Source organism: Onychomys torridus, chromosome 8 (genome assembly GCF_903995425.1).
Source record: "Onychomys torridus chromosome 8, mOncTor1.1, whole genome shotgun sequence".
In the NCBI taxonomy this organism is placed as follows: domain Eukaryota; kingdom Metazoa; phylum Chordata; class Mammalia; order Rodentia; family Cricetidae; genus Onychomys; species Onychomys torridus.
This window is the reverse complement of record NC_050450.1, coordinates 48,577,025-48,602,271: the sequence shown is the minus strand read 5'-3', so window position 1 is coordinate 48,602,271 and position 25,247 is coordinate 48,577,025. Positions and strand designations below refer to the sequence as shown.

The window sequence follows — 25,247 nt, the reverse complement described above, 5'->3', positions numbered from 1 at the left end:
CCCTTAGCTCCTGTCCTGTGCTTTTTAAAGGGCATGATACACTCAAGCTTTTGAGCCCATGACACATTTCAAATTAACACCTAAATCTGGCGGCTTCTTCTTCTTCTTCTTCTTCTTCTTCTTCTTCTTCTTCTTCTTCTTCTTCTTCTCCTCCTCCTCCTCCTCCTCCTCCTCCTCCTCCTCCTCCTCCTCCTCCTCCTCCTCCTCCTCCTTCTCCTTCTCCTACTTCTTCTTCCTCCTCCTCCTCCTCCTCCTCCTCCTTCAAGATTTATTTATTTATCATGTATACAGTATTCTGGCTGCACATATCACTGCAGGCCAGAAGAGGGCACCAGATCTCATTACAGATGGTTGTGAACCACCATGATATTGCTGGGAACTGAACTTAGGACCTCTGGAAGAGCAGTCCGTGCTCTTAACCTCTGAGCCATCTCTCCAGCCCCCTAAATCTTGGCTTCTTAAGTTGAGGGTTGCTATCTCATACTGGATGGAGTAACTGAATGTAGAGGACACACACACACACACACACACACACACACACCTGGCAACAATAAAAGTTTTCTGAAAATACAGTGACCAAAATTTAATTTAAAATCAAGTGTATAATGGACCCCAGATGTTTCTGGCCTTGTTTAACCATGCCGAATTATCTGACTTCACTATAGTCTTGGTTCTGAGTAGAAACCATGCACACTCTATGTGTACATGAATGTTATCTACCATGCTTCCTGACCCCCACCTGCACCCCAGATTTGAGATGGTGTTGTTTTCTGTGTAAAGTTTCCTGCCGTTACAGAAACATAATTGTTTAACTGCAGAAAATAATGACCATTCTTTGGTATGTAAGTATCATTATTATAGTTTTTAATTGTATTATGTTAGAATGTTTGGTTTTAAAAAATTCTGTTTGAGTTGCTGACAAGTTTCACTAAAAGAATTTTGACTTGGGATTAGGACAGAATTCTCAAAATTTTCTTTTAAGATTTTAATACTATTGCATATGTTTGATGTGTATATGTGTGGGGAACCATGTGCCAAGGGGCAAATATAGGTCAGGGGACAACGATTTGGAGTTATTTCTCTCTTTTCAACCTTATGTAGGTTCTGGGGCTTGAACTCAAGTTTCCAGGCTTATACAGCAAGCACATTTAACCCACTGAACCATTTTCTGAGCCCTCAATAATTTCTGAAATGCCCTTAAGCATAATTCTGCCATTTTGTTCTATGTATTTATGCAAAGCAGTTCTTATCCTTGAGAACTAGAAAATCAAAATATTGATCAACCCTTAAAACTGTTGAAGAGTCTCTGCATCTTGCAGTTTATATATATAGTAAAGATTTAATGTTTAAGACAGGGTCTCTGTATTTATTCTGTATTTATGGCTGGCTTGGTACTCACTAGACAGACCAGGCTGGCCTCAAACTCACAGAAATCTGCCTGCCTCTGCATCCTGAGTTCTGGGATTAATGCCACCACACCTGACCTTTTTTTTTTTTTTTTTTTTTTTAGATTTCATTTATTGTGTGTATGAATGTTTTGCCTGCATGTGCACATATGAATATGAATGTGCCCTTTAAGTATACATATGAATGCATACTTAGTGCTTGTGGAGGTCAGAAGAGGATGTTTGATCTCCTAGAACTGGAGGGGATCCAGTTATAGATTGCTATGAGCCACCATATGTGTGGTAGGAACTGAACCCAGGTCCTCTGCAAGAGCAGCAAGTGCTCTTTTTTTTTTTCAAGACAGGGTTTCTCTGTGTAGCTTTGGAGCCTGTCTTGGAACTCACTCTGTAGCCCAGGCTGGCCTTGAACTCACAGAGATCCTCCTGGCTCTGCCTCCCGAGTGCTGGGACTAAAGGCGTACGCCACCACCGCCTGGCGCAGCAAGCGCTCTTAACCACTGAGCTATTTCTCTAGCCTCCCTCTCCCCATGATATTTAATTAAAGATTTTTTGAGATTTACTTATTTTATGTGCATGGATGCTTTGTCAACATGTATGTCTGTGAACCATATGCAGGCAGTAGTGTGGAGGCCAGAAGAGGATGTTGGATCTCCTGAACTGGAGTTATAGAGGGTTGTCAGCCACTGGGTAGGGGAAACAAACCTGGGTCCTCCAGAAGAGCAGTCAGTGCCTTTAACTGCTGAACCAGCTCTCTAAATTCACCAAGATTTAATTTTTATGTAAAAGTAAACAGCCACCTACATCTCATTAGTATGCAAATGTATTTTTGTCTAGTATATGCGTTGGGGGTGGGTACACATGAGTTTATGTGTGTATGGGGGCCAGAGGACATCAAATTTTGTTACTCAAGAGCCATCCATCTTGTTATTTTTTTTATTTTTTATTTTTTGGTTTTTTTGAGACAGGGTTTCTCTGTAGCTTTGGATCCTGTCCTGGACTAGCTCTGTAGCCCAGGCTGGCCCCAAACTCACAGAGATCCACCTGCCTCTGCCTCTTGAGTGCTGGGATTACAGGCGTGCGCCACCACCGCCTGGCCTCATCCTTGTTTTTGAGATGGACTCTCTCCCTGGCGCGGAGCTTGTCAAGTGGGCTAGACTGGCTGAGTTCTAGGATCCTCCTGTCTCTGCTTCCCTAGCACCTGACATAGAGAAACTTCATGGTCTTGCTACTGAAGGCCTCACAAGCGCGCACACACACACACACACACACACACACACACACACACACACACACAAACAGCATGGTGCTGGAAGAACAACTTCCTGGAGCCAACCCCTAGATTAACCCTAATTCACTGGGAGACTGTGCATGAATCGTTTCCCTTGCATGCTAGTTTATGGGTGCTTCCAGAATGATGGGGATGAGAGCAGGGCCTTGACAGCCTGGAGAGACAACACTGGGGTCGCTATGGAATGGCTCCCAGGCTCATGCTTGGGCTAAGTCTGGCCCTGCCACCAGCTCACGATCATGACAATTTACTGTTCACCTTCCTTTGCTCTCCTTCAAGTCTTCACTTGGAAAACAGACAAGAGCTGCCTGGTAGCCCCGCATGATATGTAGAAGGGGCCTGGGACTGCAGGAAGCCACTACTGGAATGGCCGTGCATAGGTGGGGTGAGGGCTCAGCCAGGAACCATCTTCTCTTAACCACAGATGGGGAGATATCCTCACTGTCTCTGGAAACCTTGGGCCCTGAAGACCGTAGAGCAGAACGGGAACTGAGCCAGGATACTTGCCACCTGCTCGTCAATGCGCCGGAAGTCCAGGTACACGAGGTCAGGAAGATAGGCATAGATGAACATCTTGTACTCCTCTGCCTCAGCAATGGGGTTCCCAGAGAGGCTGAGTGTTCGTAGGCATTTGAACCGGCGCAGGTAGATGACCTGGGGAGGGGGAGCAGAAGTGTGTCACAAAACTGGAGAAGCACAGCTCCTCCCTCCACCCCCTTCCTGAGTCTACAGCCTGGCCAGGGCAACTTCCACACAGACAGGGGAGGGCCTGGGGCTTCTGCGGCAGACTTTAGTCTTGAGATCAGCCACAAACTTCCAGAAGAATCAGACAAGGAGAGCTCAAATCCTAGCTGAGGGACTTTTGGCAAATGATCAGTCTAGTGTGTGAGCCTTGATTCCCTCCTCTGTAAAATGGGCAGAATGACATGGTGTATCATAAGATGGCCACATGAAATAAGCTATGAGAAGCAGTCAGCAAGGGGTACCTCACTCACTGAGCGAGTGTCCACTTACAACAGGGTGATGTTTCAGATAGTAAGACCACAGGAAGGTCCCAAGTCTCCTCCATTCAATGGAGGTGGCTTCCTGGCTCACCCTTCCTTCACTGGACAACAGCAAGATGAACATTCCACTGGGTGCGGTTCATTTTTTCTATGCTTTGGTTTTAGTAAAATGAGGAGACCAGCCACGTGGCTCATGCTTGCATGACAGCAACATGGAAACATAGACGCTGCACTGTGCACCAGACAGGTAAGGTTTCTCAAGGCCTCTGCAGCAGCTCCTGCCCTGCCTTCCTTTGATGACAGGCTGTGATGCGGATGTGCAAACAAATAATCCCTTTTCTCCCCCGAGTTGCTTTTGGTCATGGTGTTTTATCACAGCCGTAGAAACCCTCACAAGACCCAGCCATGAAGAGCAGTCAAAGGCCTGAGGCAGCAGAGAGCTCTGCCGGCCACCAACCGCACACAGCCGAGCTTGCTGCAGAACAGTGGGGAGGAGGCAGCTGGACAGACGTAAGACACGGGGGAGACAGTATCAGAGGCTGCTTCCTGGAAGGCCATCCTGGCTTTCAGGAAGAACTTAGATGTGTCCTAAAAACTACAGGAGCCACTAGAGTCTTGTTTATGGAGAAAGGCAGTATCTGGTTTAATTTCCAGAAGATTTTTCAAGTGCGAGTCCCTTTACATCTTTTAGCCACAGAGAGAAAAAGTTGCTGACAAAATGTGTGGTAGCGGGTAAGAGTGAGCAGGCAGCCCCTTCTCTGAGGGAGGTCTGTAAACCGTTCCGGTTCACTAGACAAGTTTGGCAAAGTCGCAGGATGCCCTCTGATCTAGCAGCCCCACTCCCGGAGTTTACCTTACAATGGAATGGTGCACATGTAGAGAACCCTCTTCTACTACACCCTCCTCACAGACACACACTACGCCCTGCATGCAATGGCACCAGCTGGAAATGACCGTGATTGCCACCCTAGAGAACCAGGGCCACATGACGAGTGATCCAGCAAGGCGGGTGGGGTGGGGAATCCTGCCTGCTATGCCAGTAATCATGCTAAGTGCTGACTGGAGAAGAGAGGGGTCAGTTGAAGGCAGGTGCCTGGAGGACAGCTGGACAAATGTGACAGTCACACACACACACACACACACACACACACACACACACACACACACACACGCTTGAACAGAGGATGCCTGCTGGAGGGTAACTCCTGGAACTTAGAAGAAGCTCAGGTGTGGGGAAGAGGCGGTAAAACTGAGGCGTCTGTGCTCTGACTTAGGATTACTTAGCTGTGTTTTTAATGCAATCAGCAGGTACTAAAATAACCCCAACAAATAAATTACAAAACAGTGTATAGTTAGATGTTGAATGAATAGGAAAGACTCTAGGCAAAAAAAAAGCTAGTGCCCACTGGAGAGATGGCTCAGTGGTTAAGAGCATTGGCTGCTTTTCCAGAGGACCTGAGTTCGATTCCCAGCACCTACATAGTGGCTCACAACTGCCTGTAACCCCAGTTCCAGGGGATCCAACATCATCTGATGGCCTCTATGGTCTCTGCAAGTAAGTGGTGCACAGAAGTACATCTGCGTACTTACAAACATACACATAGAATAATAAAGTAAAATAAAAAAAAAATTTTAAAAAAGCTAGTGCCTAAGGGATGTCAGTCAGGCTTCTCTGGGTCAAGCAACAAAGATTATTGCCTGGTCAGGTGGAGAGGATGCCAGATCCCTAAGGTCTCTAGGCCTGGGGACACTTGGCCTAGATATCTCAGATATCTTGCAGGTTTCCATGGACAGTCTGTTTTTCCCTTTCTTTGGAGATAGGCTATAAGTACATCTAGAGTACTGACAGAGAGCTTGGTACCAGCACCATACTGGAGAGAGTGATGAGCCCTCACCTGCCCAAGTGCTGCAGGGCAGCATGGCAGAACACTAAAGTCTTTAACTGAGAGTCGGGTATTCTGATACAGCCTACATAACTTCTCCATCTTCTTTTGACCAGGCCTGGGGAAGGCCTCAGCTCCATTAGAGTTTCCAGTGTCCAAAGACGATGATTCATGCTGAGATCCCAGGTGCGGGACATACTGAGGCAGAAACTGATGCTAAATGTTCAACACCAAGGTTTGAGGCTGGCAGTTCTGGTAAGTGGTACAGCATGGACCTTGCATGCACAAGTCCCTGGATTATATCCCTAGCAGTGCTAAAACACAAATGAGTTTTTAAAAAGAAAGAAAGATAAAGAAAACAAAAGGGCTATTTGGGGTTAACCCAGAACCTGAAAATTCCTGAGTGACTATCATTTTCTGTGTACCTACTATGTGTGGGTCCTGCATTAGGCATATAGTACTATAACTGATTCAGTCTTCACAACAACCCTGTAGTCTACTATTAATCACATTGTAAAGATGTGCAAATGGACACATAGAATTCTAAGTCATTAGGTCAATGTCAGACAGCTAACACTGGCTGACTCTGCTAGCCACACCTTCCAGGCCTTACTTGGTCATCCTGCTGGGCAGTGCTGGGGCTCCCTATCTCACAGAGCAGAGAGGGGACTGGATAATTGAGGCTTGAATTTGAAAAGGGTTCTGGTGAGTTTAAATCCTCTGACCTGTTGTACAGAGCAAACCTCTGAGACTATCAACCTCCGGGGTTTGGCCTACCAGGCAGACTTCAATGCTAATGACAAGTCAATGCTTGATTTACTCTGCTGTTCACTTAAGCTGCCCAGCGGGCTATGTTCACACATGACATGGTCTGAGGGTAGGTATAGTGCCTTCAGTGGTCTAGCAGACTGAAGGGACACTGACACTGGAGAAGAGATTTCTCCCTCTCTGCCCTGTCATATACAAACAAGGATGCCATAAGGATAAACAGCTAGACTAAAACGGCGAGGATGGCTGAGGATGGCTGAGCTCCTGAGTCCTGTTGATAAGTCCCTCCCCTGCTATGCCATGAACCACACACCAACCCCGTTTGTGGCAGATGTTTAGCTTACTTCTGACTTCAGCTGGGACAGACTTTTCCTGACAGCACTCCACCTTGTTGTCTTCTGTGTCAGCAAGGTCTTCATGGCCCCAGAGGCCCACCCCCAAGCTGGGAAGGAGCTAATCTCCACGGAGTGGAGGGGACAGAATGGAAGGCCAGTCCTCAGGAGGACTCCAGCAACTAGGGAGTCCCTTTTGAAAGGCGGTCTAGATACTCCTGAAGCCCAGTGGAATCAAGTCCCCATCACCCATAGCAGCAATCTCAGTGGCACCCAGTGCTGACTTTCCCTCTCCCCAGCAGCTCGCTCTAGTTTCCAGAAGTCACCTCCTAGGCAAACCACCTGCACCCAAGTCCCTGCCGGAGCTTTGCCTCCAGCCCGCTGGAGACCAGCTTTTCTTTCTTTCAGGCACTATCCTTTTAGGTGATACTATGCTCGATTGACCATTCACGTGATCCCCTCCTGTCTTCCCTGGCAATAGTGGCTTTCCTTCCTGTACATACCTGACCTGGACATGCCTCCATGCTGACACGTCTCCAGGTGCTGCTGTCTGCAACAAGACCTCAGCTCCCAGGCTGCCTGCACACCCTTGACTCTCCCCTGCAGGCTTCCCAGGTGCTTCTCTAGCTGCTGCTCACTCACCTTTTCTTCCTTTGGCTAGATGGAGGCTCTCATCCTTTTTTTTTTTTTTAGACAGGGTCTCAGTATGTAGTCCTGGCTGTCCTGGACACTATGTAGACCATGCTGGTCTCAAACTCACAGAGATCCACTTGCCTCTGTTTCAGAGTGCTAGGGTCTAGGGCATGCACCACCACACCCTGGTTCTCATATCTTTTAAGGAACTGGAATCGGGTTTGACTCTCTTCCCTGACCATCTCTCGGCAAATACCAGCCACAGTCTCGGTGTGTTAAGAACCTGCTCCAAAGCTGAGTTCACACCTGTAATGCAGCATTCAGATGGCAGAGGCCGGAAGGACATGACTTTAAGGCTCACAGTGGGGTACACAGATGAGAGAAGGGGGAGGGGAGAGGGAGAGGGAGAGAGAACAGCCTCTTCCAGCACCAGGTACTTTTGCTTCTCACCTCACCTAGAGTTTAGGCTGGTGGGCTACTGTCCCCTCTCTATTTGACAGGTGAGAAAACCGAGATGTGGAAAGCTTGCACCTCAGATCTTCATGCCTGACATGCAAAGTGAAAACTATGCTGTCTCTACAGTTTGGCTCTGACGAACAGCCAAGGCAGCAAGTTAAGGGTGGGCAATAACTTGGTGCCTTGGCTCACTCTTTCTGCTCAGGTGAGCCATTGTGGGGCTTCGCCAGGACAGCTGATTGATGTATGTGGAAATGGAATCTTGAAAGGTATTCGCCAGTCCTGGGCTGGTGTCTAAGCTGGAGAAGCAATGGGCTCACCTCTGACATAGTACTCAGTAGCTGTCACCAGAGGCTAAGCTGTGTCTCCCTACTGGGAGCCCACGTGATGTGTACCAACAATGTCTGCTGTCATCGAGACACATTTGCCCTGCTACCATCCACAGGGATTGCTTCATTGCTATTTGAGACACTAACTTCCTGTCATTTCTGTCTAGATGATGTGGGTACAACTGGTTACCCCCAAAAGGACCATACATTGCCATCTCTGTCTCACTAAGCATAGAGCAAATGCCCCACAGCCAGTAGGTCTTTCACTTCAGCAAAGGTTTGTCAGGTGAGCATGAGACTCAGCAGGAACAGGACCACAGTGGAGGCCACACAACCTGGTACCCAGAGAACATTTTGTCAGATTAAGCATGGCCTTTCCATGTTTTCAAATCCCCTGTGGAATAATTTGGATGTTTGATCTTCCTAGGAAAAGGGCGTACTGTGTGTCTACCATCATGGACCTTTGTTCTGGCACAGCCCAAGGCCCTGTGGTATTTGTGCATGGGTCCCAGGTCTGGTACTCACATTCATTATGTTGCTGATCTGGTTGTTGCCCAGTGACAGCACCTGCAGCTTCACCAGGGCATCTAAAGAGTCCATCTTGGAGATCCGGTTGTTGGACAAACTCAGGTCCTCCAGGTTGACCAGGGTATCCAGCCCCTCAATGGTCTCGATGTTGTTAAAGGACAAATCTGAAAAGGAGGAGGACTCTGAGGGGTCTGAGGATACACTGCTTGGGTTAGATGAGGGATGGTCCTGAAAGAGAACCATCAGGTTGCTTAGAGCTCTTAGGAGTGACATGTAGCAGAGGAGGTGATTCAGGGATTCCAGGAGAATCAGATGGACTGTTTCCTGCAACCTTCTGTCTGCCATCCATCCGGTTCTGCCAGCTTCCCTCTGACTGGGAAGTCTTCACCCTGTCAGTTCTGGGATATCACCCAGTAGTAGATCTAAACGATGTAGTTGGGGAGCAAGGGCAGAGTTGGGAGATGGCCTTTCCTTTATATTTGTGAACATTCTAGCAAGACTGCTTCCCATGTGCTTAGATCTACCGCATATTCATATGCATGTCCTCTGACACCTCCAGGTGGTAGTTTGGAATCGTTCTCTTTGATCAGGCAGGAAGTAGAGGCTTTGGGTCAGGAGAGTAGTGTGGCTAGTATTCAAATCTCCCTCTGGGTGAATGGTCAAGCATGTGTCCTTGTAGGATCCATGGCTTTACTCCAAGAGACAGGTTGGCCTGCTGGCTTCTGGGTATTGGGTATTGCTCAGAACCTGGGCTGATGTGGGTACCTGTCCCACTGTTGAGGTACTGATTTCACTTCCTATAGAGACAGGCGACTCCTCGCCATGCTGATGGACCCCAGAGACCAGGAACCGGTGCTAATGAGTACTAGGGTACAGCAAAGTGTGCCTGAGCAGGAGACTTTGGCCCCACAGCCAGAAGACTCATCTCTGTCTGCTTCTGCCAACTGGAGCATACAACTCTGTCTGGCTAGTCAGCCTCTTGGAGTCTCAGAGGCTGCATCTGTGAAGTGGCCCCTTAAGCCCATCAGTGGGGTTACCGTGGCTCCCAACATTGGCACAAACACAGCTGAGAGTACTTTGTAGGCTGAGAGCTATATTCATGGCCCTTGGAAGCCTGGCAAGATGGAGGGACATGTGCCTTGGGATGGGGCAGACAGGAGTAGGGTTAGGCTAGCTCTGATGCTGCTTGGCTGTGCTTCTCTGAGCCTCAGCCCCCTTCCCATCAAATTGGATACTAACAGCCATTAAGCATCTCCTAGGACCATTGTGGGGGTTAAGTAAGACGTTTCTAAGGAGCATTCAGCCTGTCTTCTTTGTCCTTTAGATGCCCCTCACTAGGTGGAGAGGCAGCTAAGAGGCCAAGCTCCCAGTGACCTTGGCAGTGAAGCCAAAAGTTCTAGAATCACACAGAGATTGATAAGGGAGCCTGTGACCCTCTTTTAACTTGTCACCTTGGTTTATTCATTGTAGTGATGGGAATGGTGTGTGAATCAAGCAAATTCCTATGAAGCATGAGCTGGCCACAATCAGCACATGGCTATGCGCTGTGCTTATTATAATGGCCAGCTGTCCACCTGTGCCTATGTAAAATGTCAGTCCAGGGCTGCCCCTATGCCCACCAACCTGAGAGGCTGGCAGGTGGGTTGGAATAGTCTGCCTGGTATGTGACAGCACGTCTTTGTCATGCTTTGCCCAGCATAAGCCTCGGGCTTTTAACAGACTGTCACTTTCTTGCTCCTAACAGAGCATTTCTGCTGCGCCTGGGCTAACAACAGGCTGGCAGGCTAGTGTCACTGCGATTATTTTGCAGGGAGGCGACGGATGTCCTTGGTGGACACAGAGCTGGGCCTTACCCAGCCAGATCAGGTTAACGAGGTTTTCCAGGCCCTCAATTCTCTCGATGATGTTGTTGTTCAGCTGCAGCTTCTGCAGGTTCTCAAACTGCCAGAGGTTATCGATGCGGAGGATGTCTGAAACGACCAGAGTGCCCGCATGTGACAAAGGCCGGGGCTTGGACCAGTGCCCTGACAGACTGACATGTACTCACAAAGGGCTCCACACCTCTCTGCCTTTGCTAGAGTTCCCCTGGAGAGGAGCATGTGAGCGTAGGACCAGCACTGTTACCCAGGGCCACTGGGAAGGGTAAAGAGGTCTGATGTGATGGGGGGTGCTAGGCAGGTATCTGTGTGGAGGTGACCTGGGTCTGCTCAGGGCAGGAGACTCATTCACACTGCCCCAGGGACTGGGCTGGACTCCCAAGAATACAGGTCTACCTTGGAACACAGGTTACAAGCAGGGGCCGGCATGGTGGGAGGGTCACTCAACTGGTTTTACTTTTGGAAGGTCATTTATTGCAATATTTAGCGTTTATGCCATTTGACCTATAATTTCCTTCCTTCCTCCTCTCCTTTTTTCCTCCTCTTCCTTCCTTCCTTTTTTTTTCTTGAGTCAGAGTCTCACTATGTAATCCTAACTGTCCTGGAGCTCACTATGTAGACTAGGTTGGCTTCAACCTTCACAGAGATCCACCTGCCTCTACCTCCCAAGTGCTGGGATTAAAGGCGTGTGTCACCATGCTAGCCAGACCTGAAAATTAAAAAATAAAAAAATCTGTCTCCAAACACATCAATAGGTATGTGAGGACAGAAGACAGCAGCTGCTGGGAGTGATCACTCACACAACAGAAGGCAGGGCCCAGACAGCTTGGCAGCAAAGAAACCCTGCGGTCATGAGGACCCACCCTGGCCATACAGGCATTTTTTCCCTGGGCAAGTCATATGGCCAGAGTTTGGTTTCTGTCACTGGAAGCAAAAAGCATTCTGAATAGTATAAATAAATCATATAAATACATACTTAAGTATAAATAAATCCATATTGAGTATGTAAAACTTAGAGGTCAGCAGAACAAATTCAGTGCCTCTCAGCTTTCCCCATAAGCCACACATAGCCCTGCTGTTGTGTGCAAATATAGTTTAAAGAACTGTATTTGCTTTTATACTTATTCCAAAAATGAAAAAAACCTTCCTTTATTTCTATTTTATAAGAGTTTTGCCTGCATGTATGTATGTATACCTTGTGTGTGCTGTGTGCAATGACCTGTAGAGGCCAGAAGAGGGTGTCAGACTCCCTGGAACTGGAGTTACAGACACTTGTGAGCCACCATGTGAATGCTAGGAATTGAATCCAGGTCCTCTGGAAAAACAGCCAGAGCTCTTGACTGCTGAGCAATTGTCCTAGCCCTCTGTATTAGTCACAGAGAGGAACAGAACTTTACACACACACATACACACACACACACACACACATGCCTCTAAACATATGTGCATACATGTGCACCCACACACATGCACTTGCACACACACACAATGTATACATACATATATATATGTATCCAAATGTCCACTCAGGGTACTTTGTGTATATGGCCTAGAGATAGAACACTGGCTCTTAGCATATCTATATATCTATATATCTATATCACTCAGAAGGCAGAGGCAGGTGGAGCTCTGTGAGTTCAAGGCCTGGTCTTCACAACCAGTTCCAGCCAGGGCTACAAGTGAGACCCTGTCTCAAAATGAAAAATTTAAAAAAGGAAAGAAAGAAAAAGAACAACAACAACAAAAGGATGAATCAACAGAGTGCTTGCTGTGGGATCTGATGACCTGAGTTGAGTCTCAGAAGCCACTGTGGAAGGAGAAGGTTTAAGAACCCAGCAGTTGTTCAGAGTGCACAGGCTGGATGTCTCAGCTGGTCTTCAATACATGCTGGAATCCTGAAGAAGTAGGCGCTAATGCCAATGGAAGAATGGGCTTGCCAGTGAGAGCAAGTAGGCAGAGAGAGCAAGCTTCCTTCTTCCATGTCCTTTATAAAGGCTGCCAGCAGAAGGTGTGGCCAGGTTAAAGGTGGATCTTTCCACCTCAAAGATCCAGATTAGAAGTGGATCTCCTGCCGGGCAGTGGTGGTGCACACCTTTTATCCCAGCACTCAGGAGGCAGAGGTAGGCAGATCTCTGTGAGTTCAAGGCCAGCCTGGTCTACAGAGTGAGTTCCATGACAGCCATTGCTACACTGAGAAACTCTATCTCAAACAAACAAACAGACAAACAGAAAAGGTTGATCTTCCCACTTCAAAATGATCTGAGAAAAAAAAAAATCTCTCACAGGTGTGCCTGGTCATTTGAGTTTTAGCTAATTCCAGAGGCTGTCCAGTTGGCAACCAATAATAGCCATCACACCCCCTTATTCCAAAACCTTAATCGTAGACTACACTCATTTAAAGAAATCAAATACCACAAATGGGAAAGGTTCCTTAGATGACTATTAAAGGCCTGGCAGGAGGGTGCACACCTGTATCAAGAGGCCGAGGCAGGAGAACTGCAATAGCTGGGGTATGCAGTGAGGTCCAGCTGAGACCAGCGCTTATAACCCTAGCTACTCAGGAGGCTAAGCCAGGAGGCCAACAAGTTCAATGCCAGCCAGCTCAGGGAAAGCCTGTTTCAAAATGAAAATAAGAACACTTGGGGCAGGTGTGGTGGGGGAGATGACTCAGTGGTTAAGAGCACTTGTTTGCTCTTGCAGAGAACCCAGGTTTGGTTCCCGGTCCTGACATGTGGTTTATAGCCATTTGTAACTCCAGTTCTAGGGGATTCAACACCACCTCATGACCTCTGTAGGCACCAGGCACAAAGGTGGTGCAAGCCTGGAGATACGGCTTGGTAGTAGAACACCTGGGTAGTATGCCCAAAGCCTCAGCTTCAATCCCCAATACAAAACAAAATTTTACTGACAGCTCACATTTATCCACGAGATGAGGCCTCTTGGTGAGGTTCTGAGATTTGTGTGAGGGTGTTCTGACTCCCTTCACAGGTCTTGGGAACGCAGGATACTCTGATCTATCCATTGCTTTCCCCTTGGGGCTGGAGTGGTACCTTCTATTTCCTCCATGTCCTCAGGGCCAGGTGGCACAGGAATCTGTTGTTTATTCCTCTGTTTGCTGCCAGATTTCCCAAACTGCTTTTGTCTCTGTCTCTACGTGTTTCTGGAGGTGGTGCTGCTCTGCCCAAGGCTCTTAGCCACTTCCTATATCTGGTTTGGATCTTCCAGGCACCTACTGTGGCCCTGCTGTCTGACAGGCCAAAACCTAGCCCTGACTCACCCTTTGCTATGATGGCTTCCAGCCAGGCCACTTTAGGTAGATGGCTTTGGCACACCTGTACCTGGCTTTCCCATAGGCAACAACGGGTGATGTGGAAAGGCCAAAATAGAAGGATATATCTAACAGCTCCAAATGAACTTCCTGCCCAAAGGCTGGTTTAATCCTTCACACAGCCACCAACTCCACTTCTGTGACCACTACCTTGGCAAGGTTGTCATCATTGTTCTCTGGGTCACACCGGTAGCCAGCAACAGGATTCTTGTTTTCCCCTGTCCCTGCAGGTAGCCAGCAGGATTCTGTGAGAACTCAAGTCCCACCCTATCCTGTTTCTACTCAGGATACTTGGGAATCACAACCTACTATGAAAGCCAAATACATTTCATTGTCGGAGGCAAGCATCCGCTGACGATACAACCTCCCTGGCCTGTCCACACCCCGCTCCCTCAGCAGGCCTTCTCAGGCTGGCTCTGGCTTACCTCTTGACCTTCCACTGGTTACACCCTGTATCTCACACCCCCCAGCTCCACCGTGTAGATCTCCACACGGTTCCCTACCTCATCTCCTTTAAGTGTTTATTCGGGTCTCACCTTGGCAAGGCTCCGGCCACTGTACCCAACTCCCATTTCCCTTTTCTCCTTCCTTTGCTTTGTCTCCCCTGCAGCACACACTGCCTGTAACATTTTAATTCCCTTGTCTCATTGTCTCCCTCACACCAGCTCCATAAGGTAAGGGTCTCTGTCTTTTGGACTGCGCTGAATCCAAATGCCTAGAACAGCATCTGGCATCTCTTAGGCGCTTGCTCAGTCCTGGCAGAATGCCCATTAGGTGGGGGAGGTGGGAAGGAAGTGGCTGCTCCTCATCTATTCCTCCTCCCAGGGAAGGTGCAAGAAGCACTGGGTCACCCCTGGAGGCCACACCCAAGGAGGGCGGCTGTGGACTTACACAAGGCCGAGTCTACTTGCTCATGGCTCTCCAGTGTTTGGCATGGGATCCTGCATCTTTGCTGTTGACCAAATGCCTGAGACCTCGCCTACTCAGAAAACAGAGGGCTCAGGATCCTTGCCCACCTCCTTCTTTCTCCTGCTCCTCTTTTTGGCAGTATTGGGATTAAGTCTCATGTATCATAAGCCCTCTACCACTGATCTATTTTCTCAGTATATATATATATATTCCTTTACTTTTATTTGCATGGGTGTTTGGCCTGTATGTGCATATATATGTATACATGTACTACATGTATACAATGCCTGTGGAGGCCAGAAGAGGGCATTGCATCCCTGGGACTAGAGTTACAGACCGGCCTGAGCTGCCATGTGGGTGCTGGGAATTGAACCTGGATCCTCTGGAAGAGCAGCCAGTGCTCTTAACCACTGAGCCAGCCATCCCCTATTCAGTCTTTATATTTTTGAGATAGGGTCTCACTATGTAGCCCAGCCTGGCTTTGAACTGGAGGTTTTACTGCCTCTGCATCCTGAGTACTGAGATAGGTACCATCTGAAGCTCTCTCCTCCCTCTCAGTCCTTCTGTCCTGGCTTATTGGATCACACTCCCTGGCTTTCCAGCATGCCCCAGGCACATGTTGTTGAACTTATCTTCCCAGTCAGAACTTAGGACAAGGAGCTGCTTCCTGTTTCACAGTTGGGGATGCTGAGACACTAAGTCTCGGCCTGTCCTGAGCTGTATCTTCCACTGGGCTTCCCTGTCACTCCCAATGTGCCTCCCTGCTTCAGGGCTCTCTAGGCCCTTCCTCTTTGGACACCCTACCCCAGAAGCACTCCCACCAGTGCTGGCTCCACCTCTTTCTCCTTGCACTCCTACCCTGGCTCCAGCAATGTGGGGTCTCCTTGGTTCTGTCCACCAGGGATCCCTCCATTCCAAGGACTTCATTCCACATGAAAGACTCCATTCCAAGTCAGTGTGGAGTTAAATGATGGAAAAAGCATGGTCTCTGGGGCTCACTTAGATTTGGAGCAGGGCAATCTTATCCCCCCCCCCCAATTTTTTCTGTTCTGTTCTTTTTTGTTGTTGCTTTTTTTTGGGGGGGGGAGGGTTGTTTGTTTTCGAGACAGGGTTCCTCTGTGTAGCTTTGGCACTTTTCCTGGATCTCACTCTGGAGCCCAGGCTGACTCTGCCTCCTGAGTGCTGGGATTGAAGGCTTGGCTTTTTTCTGTTCTTATTCAGAATCAGGAGTATTGTGGACAATTTATGGAGCTACTGGATGGAGCTGATGCAGCATGCGCCTCCTCCCATTCCTGTGCCTGCTGGGCTCTAACACCCCTATGCACTGACTCCTGACTGTGAGATTTGGGGGTCTGAAATAGGGCAGAGATAGTCAGGGAGGCCCTGCTGCACCCAGCCCACATTCCTGGCACCCAGGATACGTACTTTGGAAGTCCAGCTGCAGGGACAGGACATCTTTGAAGAGGATGCCCTCCTGCTTGGCTAGCTGCCCAGCCTCCTCCTGGGGGCCTTGTTCCCCCACAGCTGCCTTGAGCATGTCATCATCCATCACTCTCGGATCTATCGAATCATATGACCGGCTCATCCTTCCTGAGAAATGGCGTTCCTCTTCACAGACTGTTCCTGTGGTTTGGTTACAGAATTGGGCTGTGTCTGTCATGGTATCATGGTCTGCCAGGAGGCCACAGGCTGCCCACTCCCATCCCTTGCTTCTGTACCCTGGGGCAAATGCATTGCTGGAAGCTGCCCTGAGCCTTCCCAGCAGTGGCCCTTCTGGGAATACCTCATCCCTAGGCAGACAGTCATGCATGGAGGAGCCATTGACCCAAGGTGGCCATTCATATTCTCCCCTGAGAAATGGGAACCCTGGCATCTCAGAATGAGAGTGACCATATGATCTGGGTGCTCATGGAGGGAGGAACTATGTAGCTAGCACTTGCCAGGCACATGGGTAGAGAGGTAGAGAGCAAGAACACACACACACACACACACACACACACACACACACACACACACAGCAGGTGTTTACTTGCTGCTTCCCTAAGTCCAGGCCATGTACATGTTAGTGTCCCTTTATGCAGTTTTGGAATTCTCACATTAATTTCTCTGTTACTTAAGCTAAATCAGGTTGCTAATGGCCCGAAGGGATCTGTGGAGGCACTGTGGTGAAGGCAGGGGCTGTATATTGGGTTAATTGTACTTGATTGCTATGCTTGGCTGGGTAGCATCACATTCCTGGAGGGCAGCTGCTCACACCTCATTGTGATCATTTCCAACCCCAGAAAGGCGGGGCCACGTGCTCCTGGCAGTCCACTGGACTTCGGCCTTCGGAAAACTCTGGGACTCCATCCTCCCCTCTGCTCCCACTTCCTCTCACCTCCCTTCTTACCTTGTGCCTTTGGTCACAGGTCTCCCTGAACCTCTGGTCCTCCCCATCTTGATTCCAGGTGGGCTTCCCTCTGCTTTCTACTCCCCAGGGCCAGGGCAGCTCCTGAGACTGCTTCACCAGGAACCCTGACAACCTGTCTTCCTTCTAAGATGGCCTCCCTCTTTGCTCTGTTACCATCCATTTGAATGCAGCGTATACAAGTATTCACTTTCTGTTCTTTCACTATCCCTGATCAAAGATCCCGATGTCACTGCCTCGTGTGTGAGTGCCCTGCCCTTCCACTCACCTACCCCATGTCGTGTAGCCATTTCCTCTGAATGAAAACACTCCTTCCTGGAGGGAGAGCGACTCCTAAGGCTCAGGAAGCTCACAAAGTTACAATACTAGGCGGCTACTTAAGAGTTTATGTAAGGCCATGCATGGCGGCACATGCCCTAGGCAGGAGGATCTCTGTAAGTCTGAGGCCAGCCTGAGTCTACATAGGAGTTCCAGGACTGGCCAAGTCTATGTAAAAAGGTCCTGTCTCAAAAACAAAACAACATCCAAAACAAACAACAACAGAGTCTATATAAAAAGGTCCTGTCTCAAAAACAAAACAACATCCAAAACAAACAACAACAGAGTTTATATATAATTTCTGAGGAAGAAAAGACAGTCTTTGATAGAGGGGCTTGTAAGTTAGGTTTAGAGCTCCAGGACACAACTGCCATGATTTGTCACTCATGCTGGGACTGGCTTTTTAGCAATGCAGCTGCCTTTGAGTTACTCATCCTCCTGTAAGTAACTGCAGTGAGCTCACTGGCTCACCAATGGTTTCTTTGATCTGGGTATCTCCCATGGTCTCTGCTTTTTCTCCATCTGTGCCCCCCCCCCCCCCCCCCCCCCAATCCTTCAGCCTTGTCTTCCTGCTCTACTCCAGCTGACTCCTCCTCCTCGGGGGACTGACTGATTCAACCTCCTAGGGCAATTCTTGTGCTCATCAGCTTCCTATTCTTCCTAAACAATTTTCCTTAAAGTTTCTCATACTTTACCACCAACCTCAAAATTTACTTCTGGGGAATTTTTAGTGTGTTTCATTTGTGAGATGTTATCTGAAAAGTATTTACAACTTAAAAAAAAAAACAAAACAAGGTCTGGAGAGATGGCTCAGTGGTTAAGAGCACAGACTGCTTTTACAGAGGTCCTGAGTTCAAATCCCAGCAACCACTTGGTGGCTCACAACCATCTGTAATAAGATCTGGTGCCCTCTTCTGGCCTACAAGGACACATGCAGACAGAACACTATGTATAAATAAATAAATCTAAAAAACAAAACAAAAAGGTGTTGTACTTTGGGAAATGACTCAATTCTGGTGTCAAAACTTTGACCTCCATTTCATCAAAGCCCATTAACCGTGACAGGTCGAGCTAGCTTTCAGTCAAGTCCAGCAGGTTCTATGCAGTGTAGGATTGGTGTTAATCTATGCTAAACATTCACACCCAGCGCAGAACTGTGGTTCTGACTGTGTCTTTTGAAAAATAACTCCACCAGCTCAAACCTTGGTCTTGTTCCTGTTGGGCAGATAATTCCTTCCCCTGCATTCCTGTAAGATCTTGTTCAGTCTCCACATCCATCCTGAATAACTACTACAAGTCATGAATAACTCAGACAGGTCTTCTGTTTCAGACATGAATTAAATAATCATATCAACATGTGCTTACAAACAACGACAAGTTAGTAGGGATGGGGAACCATGAAAGCACTCTGTAGGAACAGTTGGCCTGGCCAGGGAAGACACAATTTGAAGGATAGAAAGAAAAGAAAGCAGGAAGAGGGAAGTGCAAGACAAGAACCCCATGCAAGAAATCGGAAGTGATGCAGGGCCGGAACTGCATTTCTATCCTATGGTGGCAGAAACCGATTAAATTTTATTTTTGAAAATCTCATTATTAATAGGTTTCCTGCCTCCCTCACCCCATAATACATTTCTTTGCTGATGCAGTAAGCCAGATCAAGCTGAATTGAAAAGTATAACAACAGGTTATATTGAGCAAAGCAACCCCTTCTGGGCAGGTTCTCTGGTTCCAGAGATGGAGGCCAGAGAAGTTGAGGACCCAACCCAGGGCAAGAAAGTTTTATAGACCGTAGGCGAGGGGTGATGATGTTTCCACCACAAGGTGGGTTTGTGCCCAAGTACGGTCAAAAGCTGAGCAGTTCAGCAGGGATTTGAGAGGCTGGCAACTTCAGGGGACAAAGCTGCAGTAGCTATCAAGGATGCAGAAACTGGGCTTTTTGGCATCTTTCTGATTCGGAGACTTCGTTCTGAGACTCTCTGAGTGGGTGGGGTTTGAGTGGAGGGACCAGGGCTTCCAGGATAATGCAGCGACAAAAGAAAGAAAGAGAGCAAGAAAGGAAGGGGTATATGGGGGTCTGGGACATCTCTGGGAACTTAATTTATACGTAGGACTAATCATCCCCAGTCTGAAACAGAATATAGTTTGGAAGGTTATATGCAAGCTAAGCGATTGATTGGTCCAATCATAGTGTTAGAAAGTGGGGTGGGGGGATGTTTAATAGAAAATGAAGTTGGAATAAATTGCCCTTCAGAAGAAGTTTGCTAGGAGAGAAGGTTCATGGCCACAAAGAGCTATGAGGATCCCTGAAGTGGAAGAGCACTAGAGGAGACGACCTCATGGTCTAGGCAGCCACAAGGATCCCTGAAGGAAAAGACCGACTTTTCAGTTCCATTAGCTCCCTCAGATCCAGAGAACAAAGGATGCTTCTGACTCATACAGTTTTTTTTTGGGGGGGGGGAGATGGTGGGGAGTGGTAGTCTTTTTAGTTCCACATCATGGAACCTGTCCCGACCTAGTGTATAGGATCATTGCATGGTGGAAGGCCTAGACAAGACAGTAAAGTTGCAATTCAAGTTTGTCTGGGCCCAGATGTTTGGAGCTGGGCTTGCACACAGCTGTAAGTGGGGAGAGAGAACTTCGTGAGAGCTACAAGATAACAGAACCTCTCTATAGCCAACCTTGAGAAAGAGTACTAAAGGGGTTTGGCCTGATTTCTGGGGGTGACAGCAATAGCTATGAATAACTCAGAGAGGTCTTCAGTTTCCAACTTGAATTAGATAACGCATCCCAATATTTACTTACAAACAATGACAAGTTAGTGTATGTGAAGAGCTATGAAAGCACACAGTAGGGGTCTTTGTAACATCAAGGCTTTCCTAGGCTGACAAATATGCAGATTTCCCAAAAGACTGCTTGAATATAGCAGAACCTATTTTCCTAATCATGACTCTATTGTAACCTGCATACTAGGAACAACCATTATCACAGCTCTACCACTGAGCTAAATCCCCAACCCACAGCTCATGTTTCTAACAGTTTTTCCTAAGACAAGGTCCAAAGAATCCTCCCCTATGGGGATTATCAATAATTTATCGAAATGGGGGCCTGTTTGACTTGCCTGATGATAGTGTCTTTGGTGAAGACCAGAGGTAGGATGTGGAGAAGCAGCAGAAAGCTTTGCTTACAAATCAACCAGGTAGCCTCTTCACTGGGAGAAAGTCCAGGTTTTCCTGAGAAACAACAACCTGGGTCAACTGGATCCGCAACACCAGATAGATACTATTGTCCATAAAATAATGAGAATAAAAGCATCTGCTGACTGCTTGCCTTACTCTCAGTGCACACAACTTACTTAATTACATGTCAGCTCTGGGGGCTATTAAAAAGGGTGTCTTAGGCCGGGTGGTGGTGGCACACTCTTTTAATCCCAGCACTCGGGAGACAGAGGCAAGTGGATCTCTGTGAGTTCCAGGTCAGCCTGGTCTACAGAGTGAGCTCCAGGGAAGCCAAGGCTGCACTGAGAAACCCTGTCTCGAAAAACAAAACATAAAGGTGCCTTAGTGCCCTTACTTCCCAGATAGGAAAACCGAGGCTTTTCAGGGGAAAGGTCATACAGTGAAATGCTGACAGAGACTGATGTGGAACCCTAGTGTCTGTATTCTCATCGCAAGCACTTCATACAGCACCAAATGAAGTAGCCTATTGATGATCAAGAGAATGGGGTACCCGTCTTTCTGTGAAACTGATCAGGCCAGGAAACTGGCAGGTGGACCCTCTTCTAACTAGCTTTTGCGGGCTTAGGGATCTATACGTAATTTTCTTCTCCAAAGGCCTAACAAGTTTCAGTAAAATGACATGTGTGCTCATTTTACAAATGAGAAAGGCCAGGTCGGAGTCCCCACAGAAGGGTTACAAGACAAACTTGACTCACACAACCTCTGCTCTTGGAGTCGTTTTGGAGCCTAGACTCTTGCTTCTTGCCTTCCTAAGGACTCTCCTTGAAGTGGACGCGTCGCTTGGTTGCTGGGTAACCAAGCACCGCCACTCTGTTGCTAAGGGGAAGTCAGGCAATAGATATCCTGGGTGAAAGTTGAGTTGTCACGTGACCATGTTTCTTGGGGGGCGAACCAGCCTTGAAGAAAACAAACGTCTCTCCAATCAGCACCGTCAATGGGCGGCAACTTCTAGTTACGCTTTCTTTATTTGAATGATTGACACGTCTTTTATCCAATCATAGTAAGGATTCTCTAGACGGACCAACAGGCTAATGAATCAAAATGAACGGCTACCCGTTTGGAGGCGGGTCCAGGGGTTGTGCCGCTACGGCTGACGGGGACCCCAGCGACTTAGCTTGCTTCGTGCCCAATCAGACGCTGCGGGGTGGGTGGGACTTCACCGAGAGTGGCGTGCCGTCCAATCGGAGGCGGGCTAGGCAGACGCTGCCCAATAGAGATGCACCCAGAGGGCGAGGTCAGGCCGGCGCTCGGCGTTCCCGAGGGTGGGGCGGGGGCAAGTGTCAGTCAGGGCAGAGCGCGGCGCGGGCAGCGGAGACCCGCGGCATACAGGCATCCGGGCCGGAACGAGGCCTGCGGAGATGGAGTTCCTGCTGGGGAATCCGTTCAGCACCCCTGTAGGGCAGTGTCTTGGTAAGGCCGCGCGTGGGGCAGGCGTCGAGTGAGCCACAGAACGGCTGGCCGGGCTGGTGAGGTCCAGGGCCTCCCCCCTTCCCCGACACAGATATCACTTCACGTGCGGGTTGGGCCTCTGCCAATAAGCGGTGTCATCTCAAAGGTGGACCGGGCATCCTTGTCACGAGGCCTCTCCCGGACGCTGGTGCCACCTCACCCTGCCAGGAGGCTCCCCTGAGCTGCAACTTGGACTCTGAGAGGCCGCCTGCATCCCTACCCATCAGGGCCCAGCCTTTCAAGTCTCTCCCTAGAAGTAGTGCCCATGCTGGTCTGCCTACCCCTGCGTATTGGGAGATGTCACTGCGAGCAGGCATCTCGCTGCATCTGCTCCCAGGGCCTCTTTCTCCCAGAGCCTCTGTGGAATGTCACTTCTTTCTTCCATCCTCGTCCCTACTCATTGGTACCAATGACTCTGAGGCTGGGCACCTTCCCAGAAAATGTCCCATGCTGCACGACTTCTAATTTGAGCTGCAACTCAGCCAGGCTGTAGGAGGGACTGGAATGGGGGCGGCGTTCCGGGAAGGTGACTGTCTTGGCAGGGGGATGGCGTGGCTGCAGGACCTCCTAGGAAAGAAGGGAGGCCAGCCATGCTGCTTGTTGATAAGCTCTCCACTGGAACCCGGAAACTTGGACTCCGGTAGTGACTTTGCCAGGGACTCGCCTCTTGACCTCGCGTTCTCTTCTCTGTCACACGAGGTGTTTGGGGACAAGACGTGGTGGGACTTTCCAAGTTCTCAAGTTTTCAACTTTCCTTGTTGGTATTCAGTGTCTCCTTGCGTTGACCCTTGTTCTCCTACTATATTAAATTGGCAAGACTGAAGTCTTGCTGGTAGTGTAGTACTCAGATCACCCGTCAATACTATAAGGAGCCAGAGATGGGCAGCATGCCACGTAAGGAAAAGCACAGGCAAAGTGGCCACTGTGAAGTTTCCTCACTGGAAAAGCCACTTGTGGATGGGGGCATAGGTCAGTGGTAGAGCTAGCTAAGCACACACAAAATCCTAGATTTGATCTCTAGAATTACAAGTAGTAAATAATAAACAAGCAATTTGGCTTTTCACTCAAGGCAGGAACTTATGCCAAGGGATCAGTCAAAAATGCTGATTAGTGTCTTCCAAAACGATGTTTTGGGGCTAAGAGTGCTGGTTCACCAATTCCTAGCACCTGTATAGTGGCTCGCACTGGCTCTAACTTCAGTTCCAGGGGATTTGTTGCCCTCTGCTGGCCTCTTTTATATACATGGCATGTAAATGGTGCACAGACAAAACAGTCTCACAAAAATGTTTAAAACTTAAATATTAGCAGGTTGGTTGGAAGTGTCTTGTATGAACAAGGGTCTGTACTATCCTTATGGGTCTGACTAATTCAGGCAATAGAGACTTGCTTTTTTTTTCTTTTTCTTTTCTTTTCTTTTCTTTTTTTTTTTTTTTTTTGCTTTGCATATGCATTTATAGCTTACTTTTCAGTCTTTAGAGAGGCCCGTGAACTTACCGAGGCTTCTTCTGTTGGTTAGCTGGCATTTTAGGGGCATTTTGTTCCCTTTTGGTACAGTGGGGTTTTTGTTTATTTGTTTGTTTTTATAAATAATCATGGATCCTGGGACCTGAAAGTCTTTCCCACTTCTATAACACTTGGTTCTCTGATGCTCACATGAGTCCCTGTCTCTGTCTCTCTCTCAGTTTTATGTGTCTGTTTTGCCTTCATGTATGTCTGTTCACCACTTGTTGCCTTGTGCCCACAGAGGCCAGAAGAGGGTGCAGGATCTCTTGGAACTGGAGTTACAGACAGTTGTGAGCTTCCGTGGGAGTGCTGGCAATAAAACCTGGGTCCCCTGGAAGAGCATTACCTGTTCTTATCCATGGAGTCATCTCTCCAGACTCACCTCTCTTTTCAAAAAGACTTTCTTTTATTTATGTATGTGTGTGCATGTGTCTGTGTGAGTGTATGCATACCTGTGTGTGTGTGTGTGTGTGTGTGTGTGTGTGTGTGTGTGTGTGTGGTGCCTGAGGCATTGGATCCCTTAGAGCAAAGTTACAGACATTTGTGATCTGGCTGATGAGGGTGCTGGGATCCTGTTTTGCCAGTTGGTGTTGAGTTCAAGACAGTGAACTCGAGGGTTTTGTAGGGTTAGGGGAGGGAAGCTGGTAGGCACAAAGGGCAGCATGCCAAAAGGATAAATAAGGGATAGAGTTGAATAGCCGTCAGTAAGTAAATGTGTTAGATGGGACCTGAGTTGAATGACCTTGGCTGGAGAGCGTCAGTCAGAAGATTGTGTAAGTCTTCTGGGCCTCAGAGTGACTGTCTGCTGAGTGAAAAGGAGGGAAGAGTGGGGAGAGACTTGTGTTTAGAGTGCTGCAGTTTGAAGAGGATGATGTCCACCAGCAATTGGTATCTTATCTGGAGCATCATAGAGACTCAGTGAATTGGGCCATCTTTCTGTTCACAACACAAGAATTAAGTCAGGGTTGTGTTTTCTGCCAGAGGAGACCATGTGTTGTAACTGGTTTATGACTGGTAAAGGAAAACACCCTCCCAGGCCTTAGGTTCACTATTGCTTGTAAAAGACACTTGAGGGGCTGGGTAGATGGTTCTTTTTAAGAGCATGTGTTGCTTTTGCAGAAGACACAAGTTCAGTGTCCACATGGCAGTTCATGACCATCTCTAACTAGAGTTCTGGGGGATCTGACACCCTTTTTGGCCTCTGTGGCAGACACGTGGCACATATACATACATACAGGCAAACACACACATACACACAATAAATAAACAGATCTTTAGAAAAATAAATTTGATCATGAAGATGATGAAGGGTCCCTGTTGCTAGGCAGCCAATAGTCAGTAGGTAGGCCTTAGTCATTTTGCTTGGAAAGATGATAAATTGACAGATTGAAATTTTAATGGATATTCTGTACTATTGTGGCAAAGAGTAAATGTGATTTTGGGTACTGTGATTTTTTTTTTTTTTAAGTGTGTGCATATGCTGGGAATGGTGGTACATGCTAATAATCCCAGGAGGAGGTGGATCCAGGAGGATCAGGAGTTCAAGGCCAGCTTCAGCTACATAGAGAGTTTGAGGCTGTTGTGGGCTACATG

At 48.1% G+C, this 25,247-nt stretch overlaps 2 protein-coding genes across 5 annotated transcripts in view; one reads left to right on the top strand and one right to left on the bottom strand.

Annotated features, from left to right (window-relative positions):
• Positions 1 to 21,472, bottom strand: part of Drc3 (dynein regulatory complex subunit 3) — a 38,598-nt gene extending 17,126 nt beyond the window's left edge. The window contains exons 1-6 of one of the 2 annotated variants that reach the window (XM_036194704.1): positions 21,398 to 21,472; positions 20,585 to 20,696; positions 16,167 to 16,364; positions 10,481 to 10,597; positions 8,625 to 8,791; positions 3,202 to 3,348 (exon numbers count right to left, since the gene is read on the bottom strand). In XM_036194704.1, coding sequence (XP_036050597.1) covers positions 3,202 to 3,348; positions 8,625 to 8,791; positions 10,481 to 10,597; positions 16,167 to 16,326 — 591 coding nt within the window. In that variant the 5' untranslated portion in view covers positions 16,327 to 16,364; positions 20,585 to 20,696; positions 21,398 to 21,472. The remainder of the gene's footprint in view (positions 1 to 3,201; positions 3,349 to 8,624; positions 8,792 to 10,480; positions 10,598 to 16,166; positions 16,365 to 20,584; positions 20,697 to 21,397) is intronic. The other variant, XM_036194703.1, reaches the window with a different exon arrangement.
• Positions 21,473 to 21,942: 470 nt separating this feature from the next.
• Tom1l2 (target of myb1 like 2 membrane trafficking protein) overlaps positions 21,943 to 25,247 on the top strand; it is a 124,971-nt gene continuing 121,666 nt past the window's right edge. The window contains exon 1 of one of the 3 annotated variants that reach the window (XM_036195003.1): positions 21,943 to 22,112. In XM_036195003.1, coding sequence (XP_036050896.1) covers positions 22,061 to 22,112 — 52 coding nt within the window. In that variant the 5' untranslated portion in view covers positions 21,943 to 22,060. The remainder of the gene's footprint in view (positions 22,113 to 25,247) is intronic. The other 2 variants (XM_036195004.1, XM_036195008.1) reach the window with 2 other exon arrangements.